Raw genomic sequence first — 23,557 nt, forward strand, 5'->3', positions numbered from 1 at the left:
CTGTCATGTCATTGAATTTAATCGATTTGAAATCGAAATATCTCGACTGTACGAGTTTCGCGGATATATGTTATTAAATAAATTATTGTTATTTCTAATGATCTTTAATTGTGGATAGGTTTCGATCCGGTCTAACGTAGTACCGCATGATATTATTGTTATAGGAATAGATAATTTTAGTGCAAGTCAATCTGGGTATCACTGATTCATCAGATATTCTACCGTCAAACAACAGTACTCAGTATTGTTGTGTTCCGGTTTGAAGGGTGAGTGAGCCAGTGTAACTATAGGCACAAGAGACATAACATGTTAGTTACCGAAGTTGTTGGCGAATTGGTGATGGGTAATATTTCTTACAGCGCTATTGTATATGGTCCAAATGTACGTCCGTCTACCAATATCATAAAAAAAACCGGCTTCAAAGCCCGAGTCAAAACAATAAAGAGTTAATGGGTTTTTCTGTCTAGAAACTACCAGTAACTTGGAGTCTTACAGATCCCAGTGCTAGTACGCGAAGTGGTATTGCCCTTGAAAGTAAGTAAAGTAGTAAAGTAATAGCCTGTACATTTCCCATTGCTGAGATAAGGCCTGTTCTTCCATCAAGGAGAGGGTTTGGAATATATTCCACCACGCTTTGCTTCTTTTGCATCTGAACTATTTCCCATTGAAATGGATTTACCATTCCTTACCATCGGTAATCTTAGTGCAACAGATAGATTTATAAGTATAAGAATAGGTTAAAAACTCCAGTCGAATTCTCACTTGCCGGTAGACTCAGCTCTTCAATGTTAGGCAATTTGGGAGATTGAACAAATAACTCAGGAAGAGATGATGTGTACGTAACTTAAATTATAAGTGATCATCTCAATACGACGTTCAGTTTTCGAGAAATCAGAGGACAGACATACATTTACGTAATTAAGCACACGTGCTTGGAAGCCTAAATGGATTATCATCTATACATATAATAGAATTGGAGTGTCTTTTTGTATTATAAAAGTAGTCTTTTTTACTAACAAAATAACATTTTACAATTTTTGTCTGTCTTTTTGTATGTCTGTTTGTTCCCGGGACTTTCACTGGCGCAGATAACTGATATAATTAGGAGTAACTTAAGCTAAAATAATAAATTTTTTTGTTAAATTCAAACGCCTACAAGGTGGTGCACTAATTTTAAAGCACAAGCATATAATGTTATCTTAAATTTTCGCGATTATTACACATTTAAATAAAACTAGTTATTACGGATTTTAATAGCGTAGATTATAAAGATTTGTTAAATTCTCGATACAAATAACCCACTTATTGGCAACCCTATAGAATATTAAACCATCAAAGGATTCCCCCACAAACTTATGAAATAAATCATTATGCTAAGTTCAAACGTTCGCAATTATAGCACGAAGAACGTCCGGCCGCGATCGATGCTGTTTTATAAATAACGCTCGTCTGATCCACGCCCCCCATCCCCCCCTCCCCTATCGCCCTCCCCCCACCGGTCAACGACTCGACTTTTTGATAATACATGCGGGGTTGCGATTTTATATTTGTATGATATGTCTTTTTTATTTTAACGTCTCAAAAGTTGTCATTTGTTTTATTAGTAAAGTTGTTTTGGTTTTGTTTGGTGATGGTAGATTTAACAGTTGGTTTGGGTGGTACCACTGATCGATTAGAGTACTTTATTATAAATATTTCAGATCGAAAGGTGACTGAGTCAGTGTTACAGAAACAAGTTCATGACTCATAGACAATAGTAGAAATTTCTATTTCATTCTCATTTGTCAATGGAGAACAAGTATATAAACAGATTTTTTTCAATATTTAATTGTGAGGAAACCTGCATGTCTATTTCAACGTAATTCGGCCACATGTGTATTCACCGACCAGCATTAGAGCAGCGTCCTCAGAGAAAGAGGAAGCCTTAGCTTAGCAGAGGATTTACAGGCTGTTACTGTTGTTGTTGTTGTTGTTGTCAATATTGAGAAGTTCTGTTTGGTGGTAGAATATCTGATGTGTGGTGATTAAGTCGTTAAGACGCACTTATATTCACTTGGTGGTAAGGCTTTGTGTAAGCCCGTCCGGGTAGGTACCACCCACTCATCAGTTATTCTACCGCCAAATAATAGTACTCAGTATTGTTGTGTTCCGGTTAAGGGGTGTGTAAGCCAGTGTAACTACAGGCACAAGGGACGTAACATCTTAGTTCCCAAGGTTGGTGGCACATTGACGATGTAAGGAATAGTTAATATTTCTTACAGCTTCATTGTCTATGGGTGATGGTGACCACTTACCATCACCATATATATATATATATATATATAATACTAGTTAGCATCGCAGCTAGAGTTTGAATCAAAACAAAACCTGCCAGAGGTTTTGAAACTTCTAAAAAATGTTTTAAATAAAAGCATAGTTTCGTGGGAGGAGGACCTACTAGTTTATATTAAAAGTTATACCAATACCTACGTAAAAAACTTAAATGGCGTAAATGAATTTTTTGTCGTCATCGTCGATCAAATAATATCTATACTAGAAGACGTCACTTCAAAACTTTCTAAATTAACTCGAAGTTATAATTAAACTCACACACGAAATTTAATAAAACTTTGAAACGTAAGTATAAATTAATAATTCGTTTTATTTAACTAACTCGGTCCTGTTTCGAAGTTGTGTAACGATCAAATCGGCCGATTGTTCGAAGGTACCTTTTAATATTGTGTGCTTAATATTATTAGGTATTCTAGAACATGATCACGTTTTATGACATGGCAACAATCGTGGTCATGATTGTTTGTAAGCATCATTCGTGGTCATGATTTCAACAACAACGACAACAACAGTCTGTAAATTTCCCACTACTGGGCTTAAACCTTTTCTCCCTTGGAGAAGGCTCGAAACATATTCCATTACGCTGTTCCAATGAGGGTTCGAGGAATACACATGTGGCAAAATTTCTATGAAATTGCATGCAGGTTTCCTCATAATGTTTTCCTTATGAGCACGAGATGAATTATAAACGCAAATTAAGCACATGAATAATCAGTGGTGCTTGCCTGGGTTTGAACCCGCGATCATCGGTTAAGATGCACGCGTTCTAACCACTGGGCCATCTTGCCTGTCGGTCATGATTTAATTGTGAATAAATAAAATTCTAACGTATGTGTGTTTATCTGTTTATACATTAATATCGATTGATCGATCACCGTGAAAATAGATGCATTTATTTTTTTTGATGACAACACTCATCATTAATAGATATGTCAGCCAGTCTGCCTGTTTTAAATTTTAAATAAAGAACGATAACTTTCGAACGGACAGCCGATGAAGCGAATGCATCCCGCACTTTATTCAGACGTTTGTGGAAGAGTCATAAGTTGCGTGAAACATTCGCAGTCTACCTCCATTCAGGAAATTGAGTTTTGTTGAGTTATATTAAATTTCGCGATGCGATCATTAGGTACATCGTACACTGAAATGAACGAACGAAATGAATGATAATTGTGTTCGTTGAAATTTTAATCTCGTTCAACTTTACTGAACATGTCGCCTAAAAGATTTAGGTTAATTATGAGTGATTATTTTAAGTGACGTTTGAAATGTGAAGAAATAACTTTGAATATCTATATCTATGTTAATGTTATAAGTGTGAAAGTAACTCTGTCTGTCTGTGGCTCTTTCACGACCAAACCTATCAACCGAATTTGTTGATTTTTTCTATGAAGCAAACTTGAACTCCGAGAAAAAACATTGGCTAGTTTTTTGCCTGACATGAAAGCAAGCGGAGTCGCAGCCGACTACTGATTACCTATAAAAATGTGAATTTTAAGAAGTAACCCGTGCAAAATACACATTTATAATCATCTCAATTCAAAGCTTTTAGCAACAACAAACAACAACTGCCTGTAAATTCCCACAGCTGGGCTAAAGGCCTCCTCTCCCTTTGAGGAGAAGGTTTGGAACATATTCCACCACGCTGTTCCAATGCTCAAATGGTTGGTGGAATGCACAGGTGGCAGAATTTCTATGAAATTTGCCACATGCAGGTTTCCTCACGATGTTTTCCTTCACCACCGAGCACGAGATGAATTATAAAGACAAAATAAGCACATGAATCAGCGGTGCTTGCCTAGGTTTGAACCCGCAATCATCGGTTAAGATGCACGCGTTCTTACCACTGGGCCATCTCTACTCAATTTAACAATAAAATATATTATTTTAGCCTAAGTTACTCCTTATTATATCAGTTATCTGTCAGTGAAAGTCCCGTTAAAATCGATCCAGCAGTTCCAGAGATTAGCCGAAACAAACAGACAGACAGACAAAAATAATAAAAAAATGTTATTTTGGTATGTGTACCGTGTATACATACATATGCATTGAGTAAAAAAGGATTCTTTTAATATTACAAACAGACACTCAAATTTTATTATATGTGATATATTAAACATAACCGTGTAATGTGAGGTGTATATATATATTCAATTAACTTATTATAGAAAGTTAAACTTTAGTGGTCTACCGGCATTAAGGTTCGCACAGACAGACTAGAAGTCGTTGAACTTTAAATGTATCTGAAATAGCTTTCATATAAATGTATAAATTATTTAATAAATAAAACCATTTCAACGCATCAGACGATTTTTAATGTAATTTTGATTTCGATACAACTCTACGTATTTTTTTTTTAATTTGCCTTTGATTTTTATATTTTCTTTGAATAAGTTTGCAACGACTGTTCTCAGGGGTAGGGATTCTGTGCAGGCATGCCTGGGAGGGCATATATCAGGGTGTATGTTATAGGCTGCAGGTTTGAATTTTGTGTTTAATTTGGGTTAATAGTTCATCGCGTGCTCTGCGATGCAGGAAAACGTCATGAGGAAACCTGCATGTGTCTTATTCATAGAAAATCTGCCACATGTTTATTCACCAACCCGCATTGGACCAGTGTGGTGGAATATGCTACATGCATAGGTATATTATATATGTGTATATACTAGCTGTGCCCGCGACCTTGTACGCGTTTAACAATTTATAAATATTGTAGCCTAAGTTACTCCTTATTATATCAGTTATCTATCAGTGAAACAAAATTACGTCAAAATCGGTCCAGCCCTTCCAGACATTAGCTGGAACAAACAGACAGACAGACAGATAAATATGTTAAAAATGTTATTTTGGTATACGTACCGTGTATACATACATATGCATTGAGTAAAGAAGGGCTTTTTTAATTTTACAAACAGACGCTCCAATTTTATCATATGTATATATAACTAATTATAGGACTATGTGTTAAAAATTTATAAACAAATTCAGCTCAATAATGGAATAAAAACAAAGTCGTGAGCGCTGTGTCTGTACACAAAAAATCTCGGAAACACTTTTTCCGGGTTTTTTATATGCCTCTCGAGTTTCAGCGTTTAATCCGATTCGTTGTAAATTAAATTTAGTGTGATATCCGAAGCCTCGGAATGAAATTAAGCGATCCTTTGTGAAACACGAAAAATCAATTTGAAAGGTGAAAAGTGAGAGAGGAATTATTAGCTTACGAAACGACGTAACTGACGCGCTTTGTGACACAGATTTAGAGCGGGGTCTTGTGTGTAATGGAGCACAGAAATAATAGTGGACCTCGACAAGGACACCGTTCATAAAGCCCCCAGGTTTTGCAGGAGACCATGGGCTGTGCTAGTCTGAGCTTTACTTGGTGGTAGGGCTTTTTGCAAGCCCGTCTGGATAGGCACCACCCACTCATCAGTTATTCTACCGCCAAATAACAGTACTCAGTATTGTTGTGTTCCGGTTTGAAAGTTGAGTGAGCCAGTGTAACAAGCACAAGGGACATAAAATCTTAGTTTCCAAGGTTGGTGGCACATTGACGATGTAAGGAATAATTAATATTTCTTACAGCGTCATTGTCTATGGGTAATGGTGACCACTTACTATCAAGTGTCCCATACGCTCGTCCGCCAATACCAAAAAAAAATAGTTGCTTTCCATCAGGTGAGCATGCCTCCCATTTGCCTTATAATATACGATAAATCGAGTCACAGATTTAAAGCCGACTCTTGTATCATTAATGGAGCACAGAAAGAACAGTGGACCAAGACAGAGACATCGTTCCTAGAAGGTCTCCAGGTTTTGCAGGTGCCCATGGGCGGTATAAGCCACATATAACGCAAAGTCAATGGATCCTTCTTGGGGCAAGGTATCCGTTTCTATAATAAAATTCCGCAGAATTTTTTAACTTTGCCGTTTAGTAAATTCAAATCGTTTGTTAAAAATACATTGGTAGAAAAAGCATACTATTAGATACAAGATTTTGTAGATGATAAAAAAGCGTGGAGTAATACCTGTTGACTTCCAAGCAGGATACATTAATTGAAATAGTTGTATTTAATTAACATGACGTTGTATTTTTTAAATGTTAAAAAAGAGTAACTACTGAGTTTCTTGCCGGTTCTTCTCGGTAGAATCTACTTTCCGAACCGGTGGTAGCTTCACATTGTAAAATGACGATACAAAAGTGCTTATAAAAGCCTACTTGAATAAAGTTTATTTTGATTTTGATTTTGATTTTGATTTATACCATAAAAAAATGGGGATTATCGATTTCCTTCGTAGAAAAGTCGAACATATACGGACATGATGGATGTTTTGATTAAGACGTGATTAATTGACGAACTGTATTGAATAATTTGGACGATAAAATTTTTGAACCCTTTGGACGTTATCTAATCATTTTATTGCTTCTAGTATAAATCTTAGAGCTGAGATGGCCCAGTGTTTAGAATGCGTGCATTTTAACCGATGTTTGCGTGTTCCAACCCAGCAAGCACCACTGAATATTCATGTGCTTTATTTTTGTTTATAATTGATCTCGTGCTCGGCGGTGAAGGAAAACATCGTGAGGAAACCTGTATGTATCTAATTTCAAAGAAATTCTGCCACATGTGTATTCCACTAACCAGCATTGGAACATATACATTTGGTCAGGATGATTTTATCTAAAGATATAAATGTTGCTGTTTTTTGGAACGTATATCACCTTGCTTGATGGTAGGGTTTTGTGCAAGCCCATCTGGGTAGGTCCACTGATCAGATATTCTTTGGCCAAAAAGTACTCAGTATTGTTGTGTTTCGGTTTGAAGGGTGAGTGAGCCAGTGTAACTACAGGCACAGGGGACATAAGGGGCCACCTTAGTTCCCAAGGTTGATGGTGCTTGATTAATATTTCTAACAGTGTCAGTGTCTAAGGATGGTGGTGACCGCAAACCTATAGCATAAAAAATAAAGCAGAATCGCTAAATTTGACACGAAAGTTCCATTACATTCAGCGAGTTTTTTAAAAAAAAGGTTACAAGCCAAACATTATCTTTTATTAAAATTCAATGTGTAACGAAGCAACAGAAACGCGTTGCTGGGTCTTGTCCACATAGTATAAAAAGAGGTCTCTTCCGTCTGTATGTTTGGATCGTTTGGACAACGCTATGGATTTTAATGCTAACAAAATGTGATCATCAGATTATACTTGCCTGTCTTAGTTTCCTTGAAAAAATTAAACAATTTCCTGTATATAAGATTTTATATTAACATGTTTATTTGTATTATTACAGTTATTAACTGCGGGATATTTGTTGTTTGTACCATGTTTTTTATTTTTGCCGTTGGAGCTCGATATTTCGACATTATCTACGAATGTCTTGTTCACGAGACTGAAGTTTGCGGGTAGATGTTGATAATGTTAGAAGTGTCCGTATCTACCTCCTTTCTTTCTAACACCGGTCACCACTACTATTGTCACTTTCACCCCTACCATTGTCACTAGTTGTATTTATTTTACGTACACTCGACACTCGATCTCGTGTTTTACAAACGAAACTCACCGTATCGATTCGCGAATTTTTCATTTTATTTTTCGAGGATTTGCATAATTTTAGTATTGGATTTTCCTATATAAGTTAGCTCTTTATTCTAAACGTTGTAAATAGACTCTTATTGTCGCCAAGTGAAGCCGGGAGGGTGCTAGATATGGATAGTATATATTGCAAATATATAGAAGTAGAAATCTTAAATTTTCTTTGCTATAATCGTTCAGAAATAGAGCAATTGGACATCGATCTTTGGACAGTCGATTTGCATAGTTAACGTTGTGTAATACGATCAGAAATCCTCGATTATGATATATGGGTTGCCATAATATATGTATAGATATAAACAATGCTATAAGTGTGTGAAGAGTGTATGAGAGAGAGAGAGAGAGAGAGAGAGAGAGAGAGAGAGAGAGAGACATACTATAAGCAAAACGTTTGCCAAAGATTAGGTTTTGTCGCCAATGTCGTGAAATGGAAGCCCAACAGTGGTATATGTTGACGTACATGTTGTGCACTAAGACCACTATATGTAACGTCATTTATTTCTTATAGTATTAAATATATATATTTATAATAGAATACGACCAGTATGGCCATTGCCAGTAAATCCAACGTTTTGGAGCCACAGAATGCCCAAAATAACATCCTCAGGGTCACCAGCAATCTGGTTTACTCGTAATTCTAAAACACGAATATTTGGAAATCCTAACCGTTTAAAAAAATATGCCAATACATTGGCAGAACACTTGAACCGTCTACCACATAAGCTTCCCTCTGCTCTTAATAATAAATAGTCTTGCGACTGATTAAAAATTATTATGATTTGAAAAAATAAATTATAATAGCTGTTAGTATAATTTGATATGAATCCTTCTTGGTCTAAAACTTTTTAATGAGACGGCCGAAGTATTACCTTTCATTTTTCGGTTCATTTGAATATTTTCATCACAAGCCTTTGCCTCTGAATTTGTACATGATATGAGTACTTTTATTTACGTAGAATTTCGAAACGTGCATTTGTTTAATTTGTCAATTTTTAGTAGTTGAAATATTCTTTTTTCAAATAAGCTTTCTTTAAACATGAACAACAAAAAACAACAACAATTCCTGAGGTCCCGGGTTCGATTCCCGGCCGAGTCGATGTAGATTACCATTAGTTTTCTATGTTATCTTGGGTCTGGGTGTTTGTGGTACCGTCGTTACTTCTGATTTCCATAACACAAATGCTTCAGCTACTTACATTGGGATCAGAGTAATGTAAAAATATCAAAAACAATACTTGTCAAAAAAACCAAGTCTCGCAACTCAGTTGTTCTGCGGTAAAAAGTTGTGAGATCCATGTAATACCAAGTCTTATCCATGTAATACTTAAGCGACTTCCTGTCTTAATACGTCCACTCCCTAAGACCACGATCGTGGTCCACATATTGACTCGGCCATCGCATGAAAACATGTGTTAATTAAATTATTTAGTGCCAGATGTGATGTTGTCTCATATTTATTTATTTAAACATGTGACGTTTTTAAATTATGTGTAAATATACAATGATTCAGAAAGTCGATTCTAAAAGAAGAATCGATAACCTACACCAGACATGACGATGTGGTAAGCCGTTATGCAAGCCGTCTTTTCAGATATTCTACCCCCAAACAGCTTACTCGGTATTGAAGGGTGCGTGTACCCATGTAACTACAGGCACAAGGGACATAACATTTTACTACTAAAGTTTGTTTACGCTTTTGCGATTTAAGGAATAGCTTATATTTCGTACTGTGGTGACCACATTGACCATATTTTAAGAATTATATTTTATTATAATCGTTTCGGTACTTTAAGATAAAATGTAGATTATAAAAAACCTATTGTCACATTTTTCGCTGTAGATTATAAAGAACCTATTTTAAATTATTTTTACACTAAAGTCAGAACAAGAAGTCAGTAAGCAAGATAATAAATTATTGACCAACTGGACAATTTGTAATTTGATCCTTATTTATTATTACTGATAAAATTGTCGAGTCGTTACGCTACAAAATGGCGGCAAATTGCACGAGCCGCCATTTTGTGACGATTTGGCGCGATCGATAGTCATTCTTTCTTTAATATTGAATGACGTTCAAGGAAATAATCGGTTCTTACTTGCATAACTTTGATGTCATATTATCTATGATTATTTTTTTCTAAATATTCTTAAGTAAACGAAAAAAAAATTATACTGATTAATAAGAAAAGATATAGTGGGAAGAACAATGTCTCAAACTCAAATTACTTTATTCAATATAGAAGTATAACACTTTCTTATATTCTTCTCAATTGAAGCAGTACCACCGGTTCGGAAAAGAACATACCCCGACCTGAGAAGAACCAGCGAAAGAAACTCAGCGGGTCTTTTTTTGTCTCATATATTATACACATAATTTAATTAATGAAATGAAATAGCCAGGAGGTGAGCGTTTCATTCCCAAAATGGTCTGTCTTTTAAAGTATACCCGTTAATAAAACAGAATTGGGGTTTAGGTTTGGGGCGTCAATAAGGTGAAATATTATTAGGACTAGCGGTTTTGATATCCCTAGCAGTTATCGCTGTTTATATCGAAAAATATTATATTTATCTGTGTCAAGTTTCCCCCATCTGGGTAGGTACCACTAACTCGTCAGATATTATACTGCCAAACAACAGTATTCAGTATTGTTGTGTTCCGGTTTGAAGGGTAGGCGAGCCAGTGTATATACAGGCACAAGGGACATAACATTTGCTCTCGAGTTTGCTGACGTATTGAGGATGTATGGAATCTTTAATATTTTTTATAGAGCTATTGTGTATGGGCTGTGATGACCACTTACCATCAAGTGACCTATTAGCTCGTTCACCTATCTATATCATTAAAATAATGAGTTCTATCGAAGTCATAAAAAAACTCGACTATTTAACTTTGAAGTGAATTTGGTGGTAGGGTTATCTGCAAGCTGGTTGCCAACCGCTCGTCATGAATTTTACTGTCAAATAAGCTGTTGCAGCTACAGATGCTAGGGTCATACTAGTAATGATATTACTGTATATGCACTAGGAGTAAGGATAAGCTTATAACGCCAAGTTTCCGACTCCGCAATGTCATTAAGTCCTTTTAGGAGCAGGGTATCCGTTTCTATAATAAAATTCCGCAGACATTTTTAACTTTGCCGTTTAGTAAGTTCAAATCGTTTGTAAATAAAATTTTAACAAAAAGAAAAACCGACTTCAAACAAAACACTATTTTAAAACAAATGAATATGCACGAAAAAGTAATAAAAATAATTGCGTATTCAACATATTTTTTAGAGTCTTCCTAAGTTAAATGAAATGAAAAATATTAGACTACTTAAAAGTCGATTAACGATTATATTATGTAGTTATAGTTATTGGTATATTTGGAGCCGGTGTCAGCCACGGTGCCCTTGCGCCAACAATCAAAAAAAAGAAGCGATACGAGCCTTGATTGATCTAGTATATTATTGTGTAAAAGCTAATTTGTAAAAAACATATTTGTTAAAGTATTCCCGTATTGTTTTTTGATACATATACTGTAGGGTTTTATTGGGACCCCACGGGAAGCACTACCTTTCAAACAAAAAAAAAATTATCAAAATCGGTCCACCCAGTGAAAAGTTATGAGGTAACAAACATCCTCCTCCTTTTGGAAGTCGGTTGAAAATACATTGGTAGAAAAAGCATATTATTCAATACATACAATTCAATATGTTAATTTAAATAATTGTATTTAACTAACATGACTTTGTATTTTTTAAATATTAAAAAAGAGTAACTACTGAGTTTCTTGCCGGTTCTTCTCTGTAGAGTCTACTTTCCGAACCTGTGGTAGCTTCACTTAATTGTAAAATGACGATTCAAAAGTGCTTGTGAAGGCCTACTTGAATAAAGTTTATTTTGATTTGATTTGATTTGAATACCTTGGTTCCCAAGGTAAATATCTCGTTGGTTTTGTAAGGGATGTATTTCATCGTTGAGGGAGAGGATTGGATTATTCTTATCATAGGTCATTCAATTAGTCTATCTAGAATAGCCGATATCTGAACAACATTTCGTTTAATGACTATGTAATTAGGTACTGAGATAACATATTAGATCTACTGTGTAATTTTTCGTAAATATGTTTTATGGAAAAATTCTTGATGATCACGTACCAAACTCGAGTGGGCATCATCTGGGTCCTAATTTACATTTTTAATTATGATTATGTATACATACGTTGTGTCGGCAATTTTCATCTGTCTGCATAAATTTTCGTACTTGTCTAGGCACGTGTTCAGTGTTGCAACTTTCTGTAGTTGTATAAGCGTAAGGTAAACGTGTCTATTTTTTTTTTAATTCGGATGGTTACGAACTCATATAGTAAGAGATAGTGTTGGCAGTCACAAGGCATTGAGGACTGAGACCAGCCCCTCGATGAATTGGCTTACTGCGTAGAAATGGACCACCCAGACATTCTGCCACCAACCCGCATTGGAACAGCCTGGTGGAATATATTCCAAACTTTCAAAGGGAGAGGAGGCCTTAGCTCAGCAGTTGGAAAGATAAATGAAGATCTTTAAGTGATTGATGGGGTTGTTTTGGGATGAAAAACTATCGGTACTATAGTTACATTTTGTAGATACAAATTTGTGGTCACTTTTTACTTTAATTATGTTTATTTTGCTATTTAATGTTATAACATTAACTGGATATATCGACTTATAAATCGTAATAGAAGGAAGGAATTGATTTCCGTATTGGTAAAAGTTTTTTGACAATCAGAAACACTTGTATATTCATTAAAGTTTTTAGACATTTGACTTTTTTGGATTCAGAGTTGATGTGTCACGCTGGCCAATGCCAATGTGCAAGAGTGGTAGGTCCGTTGTTGGAGATTGGCTGATCGTGCATTACTTTAATAATTTACTAGCAGTAGCCCGCGGCTTCGTTTTAGCATGTTTGTTGTCACGTGCTAAGCGAAAAAAGTAGCCTATAGGACATAGACATCGAAGTTCAGGTTTGCTTCACACAAAATTTTATCAAATCGGTTCAGGGGTTTGGTTAAGCTTTAATAAAAGAGGGAGGCACATGGTACCTACCACAAAGATCTACTATGAACTCAAGTTATTAAAAGATAAAAGTTAAATGTTTCTAACTAGATTCCGCAATCGTAATACACAAATGGTAAAGTAACAGCCTGTAAATTTCCCACTGCTGGGCTAAGGTTTGGTACATATTCCATCACGCTGTTCCAATGCGGGTTGGTGGAATGCACATGTGGCAGAATTTCAACGAAATTAGACACATGCAGGTTTCATGATGTTTTCCTTCATCGCCCAGCAGGAGATGAATTATGAACACAAATTAAGCACATATATATAATGTTGCTTGCCTGGGTTTGAACCGGAAATCATCGTCTAAGATGCACGCGTTCTAACCACTGGGCCATCTCGGCTCTGCATTATCAATACACAAATGCTATCAAATAGTACCGTGTCCTAAATAAAATAAAGTCAATAAAGTCGGTTATAAAACCAATATCCAGTTGACATGTCCCGCGATATGTAATTTACCTGAATCGCTTTTCACATAAAATTACAGTCTGTAATTAAAACACTAATGACAAGACTGGCCCTAAGAGAGGAGCATAATTTATGCATTTGCCAGCCGTTCCTCCGATCGTAAGTACTTTAAAGGGGCACTTTTATATCGTACGATCTTTTATATAGTCGTTAATTTTATACTATTCTAATTAATTCGATTTTTAAACTTTCATCATCTTTTATTTGTGCGTGTGTTTGTTTGTGTGTGTGCATTGAAATAAATGTGATATTTGTATAGTTTTGTAATTTATTCTATTTTTAAATTTTAACGATATTTTAAAAGTGCCGAGATGGCTCAGTGAGTAAAGCATTTTAGCCGATGATTCCGGGTTCAAACCCAAAGCACCAATGAATATCCTTGTGCTTAATTTGTGTTTATAATTCATCTCGTGCTCGGCGGCGAAGGAAAACATCGTGAGGAAACCTGCATGTCAAATTTCATAGAAATTCTGCCACATGTGTATTGCACTAACCTGCATTGGAATCGTGGAATATCTTCCCAACCTTCTTCTCAAAGGGAGATGAGACCTTAGCTCAGCTGTGGGAAATTTACAGGCTGTTGTTGTTGAAATTTTGTGTGTGTGTGTGTGTGTGTGTGTGTGTGTGTGTTTGTGTGGTGGACGTTGAAAACAGATTCAAATAATCGTTATTACGTCGTTTATTGTAAACGTATCAATAGTTTATGATTCTCTTTGAGTCTAAAATCTGGTCGATTCGATTATGAATATTATATGTGGTCGAATATCGATTCCGTATCGAATACTCGGAAATAGATAGTACTGTTGGCGTCTTATTGTAAATATTAATGTGTTCTTTGTTACTCGGTGAACGTTACAATATGTATTATGTCGTAGCTAATCTATAATCGTACGTTATATGTATATATATTTACTAAAAGACGGGCCCCTCCAGGTTTAAATATTACCGGCTTGCATTCGTGTGAGTGAGGTCGGCTCGTGCATATGTACGTAATGTCTTAGTGTGCGTTTTACACTAGGACCGTTAGCAGCGAAATACTTGTTAAACTTTTTTTTGATTAAAAAGTAATTAATTTAACAAGTTTAATAGAAAAACAATACACGCCTTTATTTATATATAGGACATGTTACGATATTGTTACTTAAAATTTTTGGTAAGACTTCAAATTATTGTAGCGCTGGTAATTTCACGTCTACGTGGATACATAGTACTGCTTATATACAAAGAGTTTATTATAAATAAGAAGTTAGTAATAGTTGGTAAATATGCAATTCTACTTGGTGGTAGGGGTTTGTGCAAGCCCGCCTGGGTAGGTACCACCCACTCGTCAGATATTCTACTGCTAAACAACAGAACGCAGTATTGTTATGTTCCGGTTTGAAGGGTGAGTGAACCAGTGTAAATACAGGCACAAGGGACATAACATCTTAGTCCCAAGATTGGTGGCGCATTGATCATGTAAGCAATAGTAAATTTTTCTTACAGCATCATTGTCTATGGGTGATGGTGACCACTTACCATCAGGTGGCCCATATGCTCGTCCGCCAACCTATTACTTAAAAAAATAGGATTCATATGCTTATTATTAGTTTATTTAAGCTATATATAAGACTATATATATTTAAGCTATATATAAGACTATATATAGCTTAAATAAACTGATTCATTATTTGAAAGACGAATGTTTTTTTTTTATGGCATAGGTGGCAAACGAGCAGGAGGCTCACCTGATGGAAAGAGACTACCACCGCCCATGGACATCTGCAACACCAGGAGGCTTGCAGGTGCGTTGCCGGCCTTTAAGAAAGGAGTACGCTCTTTTCTTGAAGGTTCCCATGTCGTATCGGTTCGGAAAAACCGCCGGCGAAAGCTGGTTCCACAAAGTAGTTGTGCGAGGCAGAAAATGTCTGAGAAATCGCACTGTTGTGGATTTTCGGACATCAAGGTGGTGCGGGTGAAACTTAGAATTTTGGCGAGATGTCCGAAGGTGAAATTCAGCAGCCGGGATTAATCTGAACAATTCCTCGAAACATTCCTCGTGAAAAATTCGGTAGAAGATGCAGAGTGATCCAACATCTCTATGCAAAGCCAAAGGATCAAGGAGATCGGAAAGGGCTTGATCGTCGATAACTCGGGCCGCTCTACGTTGAATGCGGTCAAATGGAAGGAGCTGGTACTGGGGAGTACCCGCCCAGAGGTGAGAGCAGTACTCCATGTGAGGCCGAATTTGCGCCTTGTAACGTTTTAGGCGATGGGCCGACGTGAAATACTGTCTCGCCTTGCTGAGCACACCCAACTTTTTTGAAGCCAATTTGGCTTTGCCTTCCAATTGACCACGGAACTGAACGAGGCTCGAAATATCAACGCCAAGTATTCCGATACTACCTGTAGCGGCTATCGGAATGTTCTCAAATTGTGGAGATACGACAAATGGTGTTTTTTAGCGGTTAACGCGCAAACTTGCGTCTTTTTGGGGTTGAAATGGACTAGATTTAGTCGGCCCCAATTCGAGACTTCGTTTAACGAAGATTCGATTTCAGACACAAGTTTGTTCCGGTTCTCTTCGACGTTTTCCCGAAAAATATTAGCGCGGCCGGTGTATAAGGCGTCAACGGTACTGTCGTCTACATAGCAATGAATGTTCCCGATTTGCAACAAATCATTGATATGTAGAAGAAACAGAGTGGGTGATAGAACGCAGCCCTGTGGAACACCAGCGTTGACGAATTTTAAGTCGGAGCATGCACCGTCGACAACGACCTTCCAAAAAGCTAGTAATCCAATTGCATAATTTCCCGGGAAGCCCATAGGAAGGAAGCTTCGAAAGAAGCGCTTTGTGCCAGACGCGATCGAAGGCCTTCGTTATGTCCAAGCTGGCTGCTAATGTCTCCCCCTTGCTCTCAACTGCTTCAGCCCATCTATGAGTAAGGTAAACTAGAAGATCACCGGCCGACCGACCCCGACGGAAACCGTACTGGCGGTCGCTAATCAGCTGGTTCTCCTCTAGATACCGCAGGAGCTGGCAGTTAATAAGGGACTCCATTACCTTGGAGAGCAAGGAGGTGATGGCTATAGGCCTATAATTGGACGGATCTGAGCGGTTGCCTTTTTTAGGGATCGGGTGCACCAAAGCTGTCTTCCAGGAGTTCGGGACGACGCCTAATGTGTAGGATTGCCGGAAAAGACGCGTTAAGACCGGTGCCAACTCGGGAGCACATGTCCGTAGCACGATTGGAGGGATGCCATCAGGTCCACTCAACTTATGAATATCCAAGGAAAGAAGTGCTTTGCGAACTGCATTTTGCCAGAATTTAACCTCCGGCATCGTGGTATCACACCGCGGAATTGTCGGTGGAGACTTTCCTTGGCCATCCAGAGTCGAGTTCGACGCGAAGAGAGAGCCTAAAAGATCAGCTTTTTCTTTCGCGGTATGGGCCACTGACAGAAATTCCCTAAGACAGCCTTAGCGAGAGACCAGAACCAGATGTAGGTTACCTCACGATGTTTTCCTTTTCCTTTGGTAAGTGGTCACCGCCGCTCGTAGGCATTGGGGCTATAAGAAATATCAATCAATTTTTACGTCATCGATTTACCGCCAAATTGGGAACTAAGATGTTACGTCCCTTGTGCCTGTAATTATACTGGCTAACTCGTCATTCAAACTGGAACACAATAATATTGAGTATTAACGTTTGACGGTAGAATATATAACACATTGGTAGGTGGTTCATACCTAGACGGGCTTGTACGAAGCTCTACCAATAAGCTAACCTAGAAAGTTACCACAGAACATGACATGAATTATAAAAAATAGTGGTCAGTGGTTCAGTGATCCGACAACTGCATTATAATAATAATAAACAGCTTTTTTGCACAAAGAAAATGAAAAAAATACACGAAAAAGCTTAAAATCAAATTTTCATACAAAAGTATGCAAAGGGCGGCCTTATCACTAAGTAGTGATCTCTTCCAGACAACCCTACTGAAAGAGACTTACAAGAGAAAACATAGTGGGCTTGTGCATTAACAACTGAATTATTTGCATTATATTATGTAATGATCGTAAAATACGATACCTATATCTAATTTCGGAAGATTATATTTTCGGTAATTATGCAAATTCAATATGGAAGAATGAGTATTTAAGAGCGCTATCATAAATAAGGGGGGCGGACTCGACGCGGCCTGGGCGTGGAAGGGAGACGTCTTAATACTGTCGAAAATAAATTAAAAATAATGTTTTTTTCTTTAATGAACTTCATACGAAAACTAGCTGTGGCCGCGAACTTTTACGTATTTGAATTTAAAATACTATTGTTGTCTAAGTTACTCCTTATTATATCAGCTATCTGCCAGTGAGAGTCTCGTCAAAATCGGTTCAGCCGTTCCAGAGATTAGCCGGAACAAACAGGCATACAAAATTTATAAAAAATGTTATTTTGTTACATGTACCGTGTATACATGCATACGCATTGAGTAAAAAAGGGCTATTTTAATATTACAAACAGACACTCCAATTTTATTATATGTATAGATGTTACTAACTAGCGACCCGCCCTGACATCGCACAGGTGAAATACCATAACATCACAATAGAAAATTCTAAAATTATCAATATTTAATTACTGAATTGTTAATGTATTATATACAAAAACCTTCCTCTCGAAAGACTCTATCTATTAAAAAAAACACATAAAAATCCGTTACGTAATTTTAAAGATCTAAGCATACATAGGGATAGACAGCGGTAAGCGACTTTGTTTTATACTATGTAATGATAATATAATAAGCTGTGGTAAATTAACTTGTAAAGCATAATGTATCTTTATAGTATGTCATCAGATGGGTGGATTGGGCAAATCTGATCAAGTAACGTCAGTTTGTGCGTCTGTTACCATAACCGAAAACATCAGCAGACAATAAGTCTGTAAATTTCCCACTGGGCTTAGGCCTTTTCTACCTTTTGAGGAGATGGTTTGTAGCATATTCCGCCACGTTACTCCAAGGCGGATTAGTAGGTAGGTAGACATGTAGGTTTCCTCACGACGTTTTCTTTCACTGCCGATCACGAAATGAAATATAAACACAAATTTAGCACTTTTTTATGTTATAGGTTGGCGGACTAACATATGGGCCACCCGATGGTAAGTGGTCACCAACACCCATAGACAATTTGGCGGAAGAATAACTGATGAGTGGGGGGTACCTACTCAGACGGGCTAGCACAAAGCCCTACCACCATGAAAAATCATCAATGCATGTCTGGGTTCGAACCCGCAATCATCGGTTAAGATGCACGCCTTCTAACCACTGGGTCATCTCGGCTCTCGATCAATTAGTTATAAATAATATCAGAAGCAAAGTGATAACTTAATACCGAATTTAAATAAATAAAAATAGTTTCGTTAAAATGTCGATTCGATAAAGCTTAATACAATAAATGTGAACTATTTCGAAACCGCAACGTTCAGTAATGTTGTATTTAAATATTAAAGCGAACTAAAATAGCTAGAGTTGTCCCCGCTAATTGACTACAAGAGTGACACCCCTGTTATTTAACCGCCCAAAGTTGGGTGTGATAGGGTTGCCACTGATGAATATAAATTTTATTATTTTTTCGAACTGGACGTAGGCCTTTCTTTTAAGTTAATCAATCAAGATTTGATATTATGTTGATGACTTACGTGGTCGAGTGGTGTGTACACTAATTTTCATGGGCCTCTCCGAGGTCCTGGGTTGGATTCCCGGCTGAGTCGATGTAGATTATCATTAGTTTTCTATGTCGTCTTGGATCTGGGTGTTTGTGGTACCGTCGTTACTTCTGATTTTCCATAACACAAGTGCTTTAGCTACTTACATTGGGATCTGAGTAATGTATGTAATGTTGTCTATTAATATATTAATATAATATGTCTGTATATTAATATATTAATTTAAATAATTGTATTGAACTAACATGACTTTGTATTTTTTAAATGTTAAAAAAGAGTAACTACTGAGTTTATTGCCTGTTCTTCTCTGTAGAATCTACTTTCCGAACCGGTGGTAGCTTCACTTAATTGTAAAATGACGATTCAAAAGTGCTTGTAAAAGCTTACTTGAAGAAAGTTTATTTTGATTTGATTTGTCTCATATTTTATTTATGTGTGTAATAAGACTAGTCCTTGCGAAATATAGATAAGATCCCATTGCTTGATAATATATAGAGTTTTAGTCAAATAATTTAGTCGCTTGGTCAAGAAAGAACCATATCTTATATTTTTAAAGCATAAAAATAAGGTTATCGTTTTGTGAAATTCCTTTGGTTTGTCCTACGTAAGGATAAATTAACATATACAAACATACATAGACTACATATGACTACACAAAAACCACAAAGTATTTACAGTTTTTTATCGTTTCTAGAAGAATGAGGATGTAAGGAAAACGTATTACTGGTACGTCAGATATTAAGAAATAATTGTGCGAAAATTTAACAATAAATAAACGAAAAGATTATACAGATAAATAATTATTATTTCTACCAGTTACAGAAGTGGTGGGGCACGCCAATAAACGAGTTAATATAGCTATATATATACAAGGTTATATGTTGAATTGAATGAGACAAATTTAATATCACGAGTTTCTTGACGGTTCTTCTCGATAGACACTCCGAGCCGTTGGAATATCAAATAGGTTTTTGAATTTATTTAATTAATTTAAATACTACTAATCGCCCGCATCTTCGCGTTTTAAGGTGTTGCTTGTCATGTGTCAGGCAAAAAAGTAGCCCATGTCCTTATGGAGTTAAATTTTGCTTCATAGCAAATTTTATGAAATTCGTGAAAGAGCGACAGGCACCAAATTTAATTCATTCGGTTTAGTCGTAAGCGGACGAGCATATGTGCCACCTGATGGTAAGTGGTCACCATCACCCATAGACAATGACGCTGTGAGAAATATTAACTATTCCTTACATCGTCAATGCGCCATCAACCTTGGGAACTAAGATGCTAAGTCCCTTGCGCCTGTAGTTACACTGGCTTACTCACCCTTCAAACACAACAATACTGCGTGCTGTTGTTTCGCGGTAGAATATCTGATGAGAGGGTGGTATCTACCCAGGCGGGCTTGCACAAAGCCCTACCACCAAGTACAAACACATATATATACAGGTATACAGACAGAGTTACTTTCACATTTATACTATTAATATATATTTGCATATAACCAGTGACAACCCTAGCGCCAAAAACTTTTGTGAATATACCGAGTCGTAACCGTTTCAGACATGGCTCTGTGATTTAAAAATTTCTCCTCGGCCATTATTTATTTTCGGCTGAAGACCTCGTTAATCTATTTATCTAGGTAATGAAGTTAATTGGATCAAATTTACATTCTGAAGTAGATGATTCGGTTGATAAAGAATTTGAAATTTTATTTATGGTCACTGGTTTAAATTCGACCATACAATATGGTCTTAACACTGTTAAGAAACTTACGTATAGTACGACACAACTTTGACGTAGCATCGGCAAAATTCGTAAAACCGATCACATCCGAATTGAGTACGCTATCCCAAATTATCAAAATCTATTTCTTATGCGAATATGATCTTTGCACAAACGTAATAACTTGTAATATCATATGACCTAATATATTCGTCAGTTTGACACGTCGATATTTTTTGAAGCACTTGCTTTCTCGGGTCAAAATGACGCGAGAATCTATAGCGACGAATAGCCTCGAATGGCTCGATAGTGAGCTAATTCTACTGGTTGTGCAAATCGGCAGTAACCGTTTTTATTGATCTTGCTGAGGCTAAATCGAAGTTGTGTCGTACTATATGTAGTTTAGATAAATGTCTTTTGTCATTGTTAAAATTAATACTTATTTCGCATATTATGTAAATATATATTGATTGTAATTAAGGAATTATCCTATGATTAAAATATGTTATTAATATATGTTCATCTTGATCCGATCTGTTATAAATTAGTCTTGGATTTTATATGCATAAAAAAACATATTAATATTCATGAAATAAATAAAACTGAGTAAGACGTTATGTTCCAAAAAGTTTTAATATGATATTTCTTAATTTCAGAAAGTCAAACGTGCTGGCCAAGATTGTTATACCGAGATTGAATGTGACGTCATACTATATCCTCGCGGAGTTGGAAGAGAAGGAGAGAGAGGAAGTGTTTCGACTGAAAAGAGTGAAACAGAAGAAGGACATGGAGAAGAAAATGGACGAGGATAAACGTAGACAACTCTCTGACGACAATAAACTAAAGCCTGCTCAGAGCAGAAGCAGAGAGCTGGTACCGAGCAGGACAAAGAGTAAGGAAAGTGGTTCTCTAGCTGTTATCAAGAAAGAGGACAATTAAGAAGAATCTTAACAGACCGTTATAAACAGGAGTTTTTAAAACCAGTCAATTTTTCAACGAATTTCATGATAATTAGACATCGAAAATTAACCTAAAATATTTACATTTAAATAAATATTTAGAACAAGGCTAGACAAGTATTTTGTATTTTTTTTTTATTTAGTTAGGATGTGACAAGTCAAAATTAAACCATTAAGCGCTGTAAAGTGACAGAACGCAATTTTGGCAGCTTATTGGAAATGCGCTTTAAATCACTTTATAATTTAATTTACTAAAAAAACAAATTTATTTTCGTCGATACTATTAATTATTTCAATATTAAATTTAATTAATTTTTAAAAATATATGATGATGCTCATGATAGAAACGGATGTAAAAATATAAACATACATTGAAAGTAATACCGCGACATATTTAAAGTAAAAATGTTATTTTTACGACTGGCAAACATAAAAAAAACGTTCCTAAGAAATAGGATAGTCTGTGGCAAATTTTATAAACGGTCGTAATAAATAATTAAAGTAAAAAATATGTGAACAACTGTTTTGAAACGAAAGCAACTAGTAATTGTTTAAAAAGCCTACATACTACAATATGTACAAATATATTATTACTAGTAACATAAACAATAATTTGGAATTCAACTTTAGTTGAAAGATTTCGCTACACTAATAAATTGGTACAAACGCTGAGTATTTTTATTTATTTCCTGCTTTTTTTTATTGTAACAATTATTATAACACAACCACTCTGTGGAACCAGCTTTCGCCGATATTTCCGAATCGATACGACTTGGGAACCTTCAAGAAAAGCGTACTCCTTCCTTAAAAGCCAGCAACGCACCTGCAAGCCCCGTGGTGCTTCAGATGTCTATGGGCGGTGGTAATCACTTTGCAGGGGGCAAACGAGTAGGGGAGCTCACCTGATGGAACAACAACAACAACAACAACAACAACAGCCTGTAAATTCCCACTGCTGGGCTAAAGGTCTCCTCTCCCTTTGAGGAGAAGGTTTGGAACCACGCTGTTCCAATGCGGGTTGGTGGAATACACATGTGGCAGAATTTCTATGAAATTTGTCACATGCATTTTTCCTCACGATGTTTTCCTTCACCGCTGAGCACGAGATGAATTATAAAGACAAATTAAGCACATGAATCAGCGGTGCTTGCCTGGGTTTGAACCCGCAATCATCGGTTAAGATGCACGCGTTCTAACCACTGGGCCATCTCGACTCATCCTGATGGAAAGATCACTTAAAATATATATTAGAACGTATACATTAAACTAATGGTAATTGACTAATGCGCCACCAACCTTGGGAACTAAGATGTTATGTCCATTATGCCTGTAATAATTCTGGCTGAAGCCATCTTAACTGGTGTTTGCAGGCTCAAAATCAGATGCAACACAGTCTGCATGTGCTTAATTTGTGTTTATAATTCATCTCATGAGCGGTGAAGGTAAACATCATGTGTTTAATTTCAATTAAATTCTAGCTGTGTATCCAACATACAACATTGGGCCAGTGTCATGAAATAAGATAAGTCTTCTCCACGAAAGGGAAAGGCCTTATACCAGCTATGGACCTTTACAGCCTTATTTTATTTTACTTTTACTGTTGTATGTGGATAGATTGGTGCTAGATTCTAGGTACTAGATACCAGGTATAGTACGACACAAATTAGATGTAGCATCGGAAAATGCAATGGAATG

The 23,557-nt window shown here is 36.5% G+C and overlaps 1 protein-coding gene across 1 annotated transcript in view; it reads left to right on the forward strand.

The window, feature by feature from the left end:
* The window catches only part of LOC124540907 (V-type proton ATPase subunit D-like), a 79,522-nt gene extending 57,489 nt beyond the window's left edge, over window positions 1–22,033 (forward strand). The window contains exon 6 of the mRNA XM_047118683.1: window positions 21,560–22,033. Coding sequence (XP_046974639.1) covers window positions 21,560–21,842 — 283 coding nt within the window. The 3' untranslated portion in view covers window positions 21,843–22,033. The remainder of the gene's footprint in view (window positions 1–21,559) is intronic.
* The last annotated feature ends 1,524 nt before the right edge of the window (window positions 22,034–23,557 follow it).

Source organism: Vanessa cardui, chromosome 27 (genome assembly GCF_905220365.1).
Source record: "Vanessa cardui chromosome 27, ilVanCard2.1, whole genome shotgun sequence".
Lineage (NCBI taxonomy): Eukaryota > Metazoa > Arthropoda > Insecta > Lepidoptera > Nymphalidae > Vanessa > Vanessa cardui.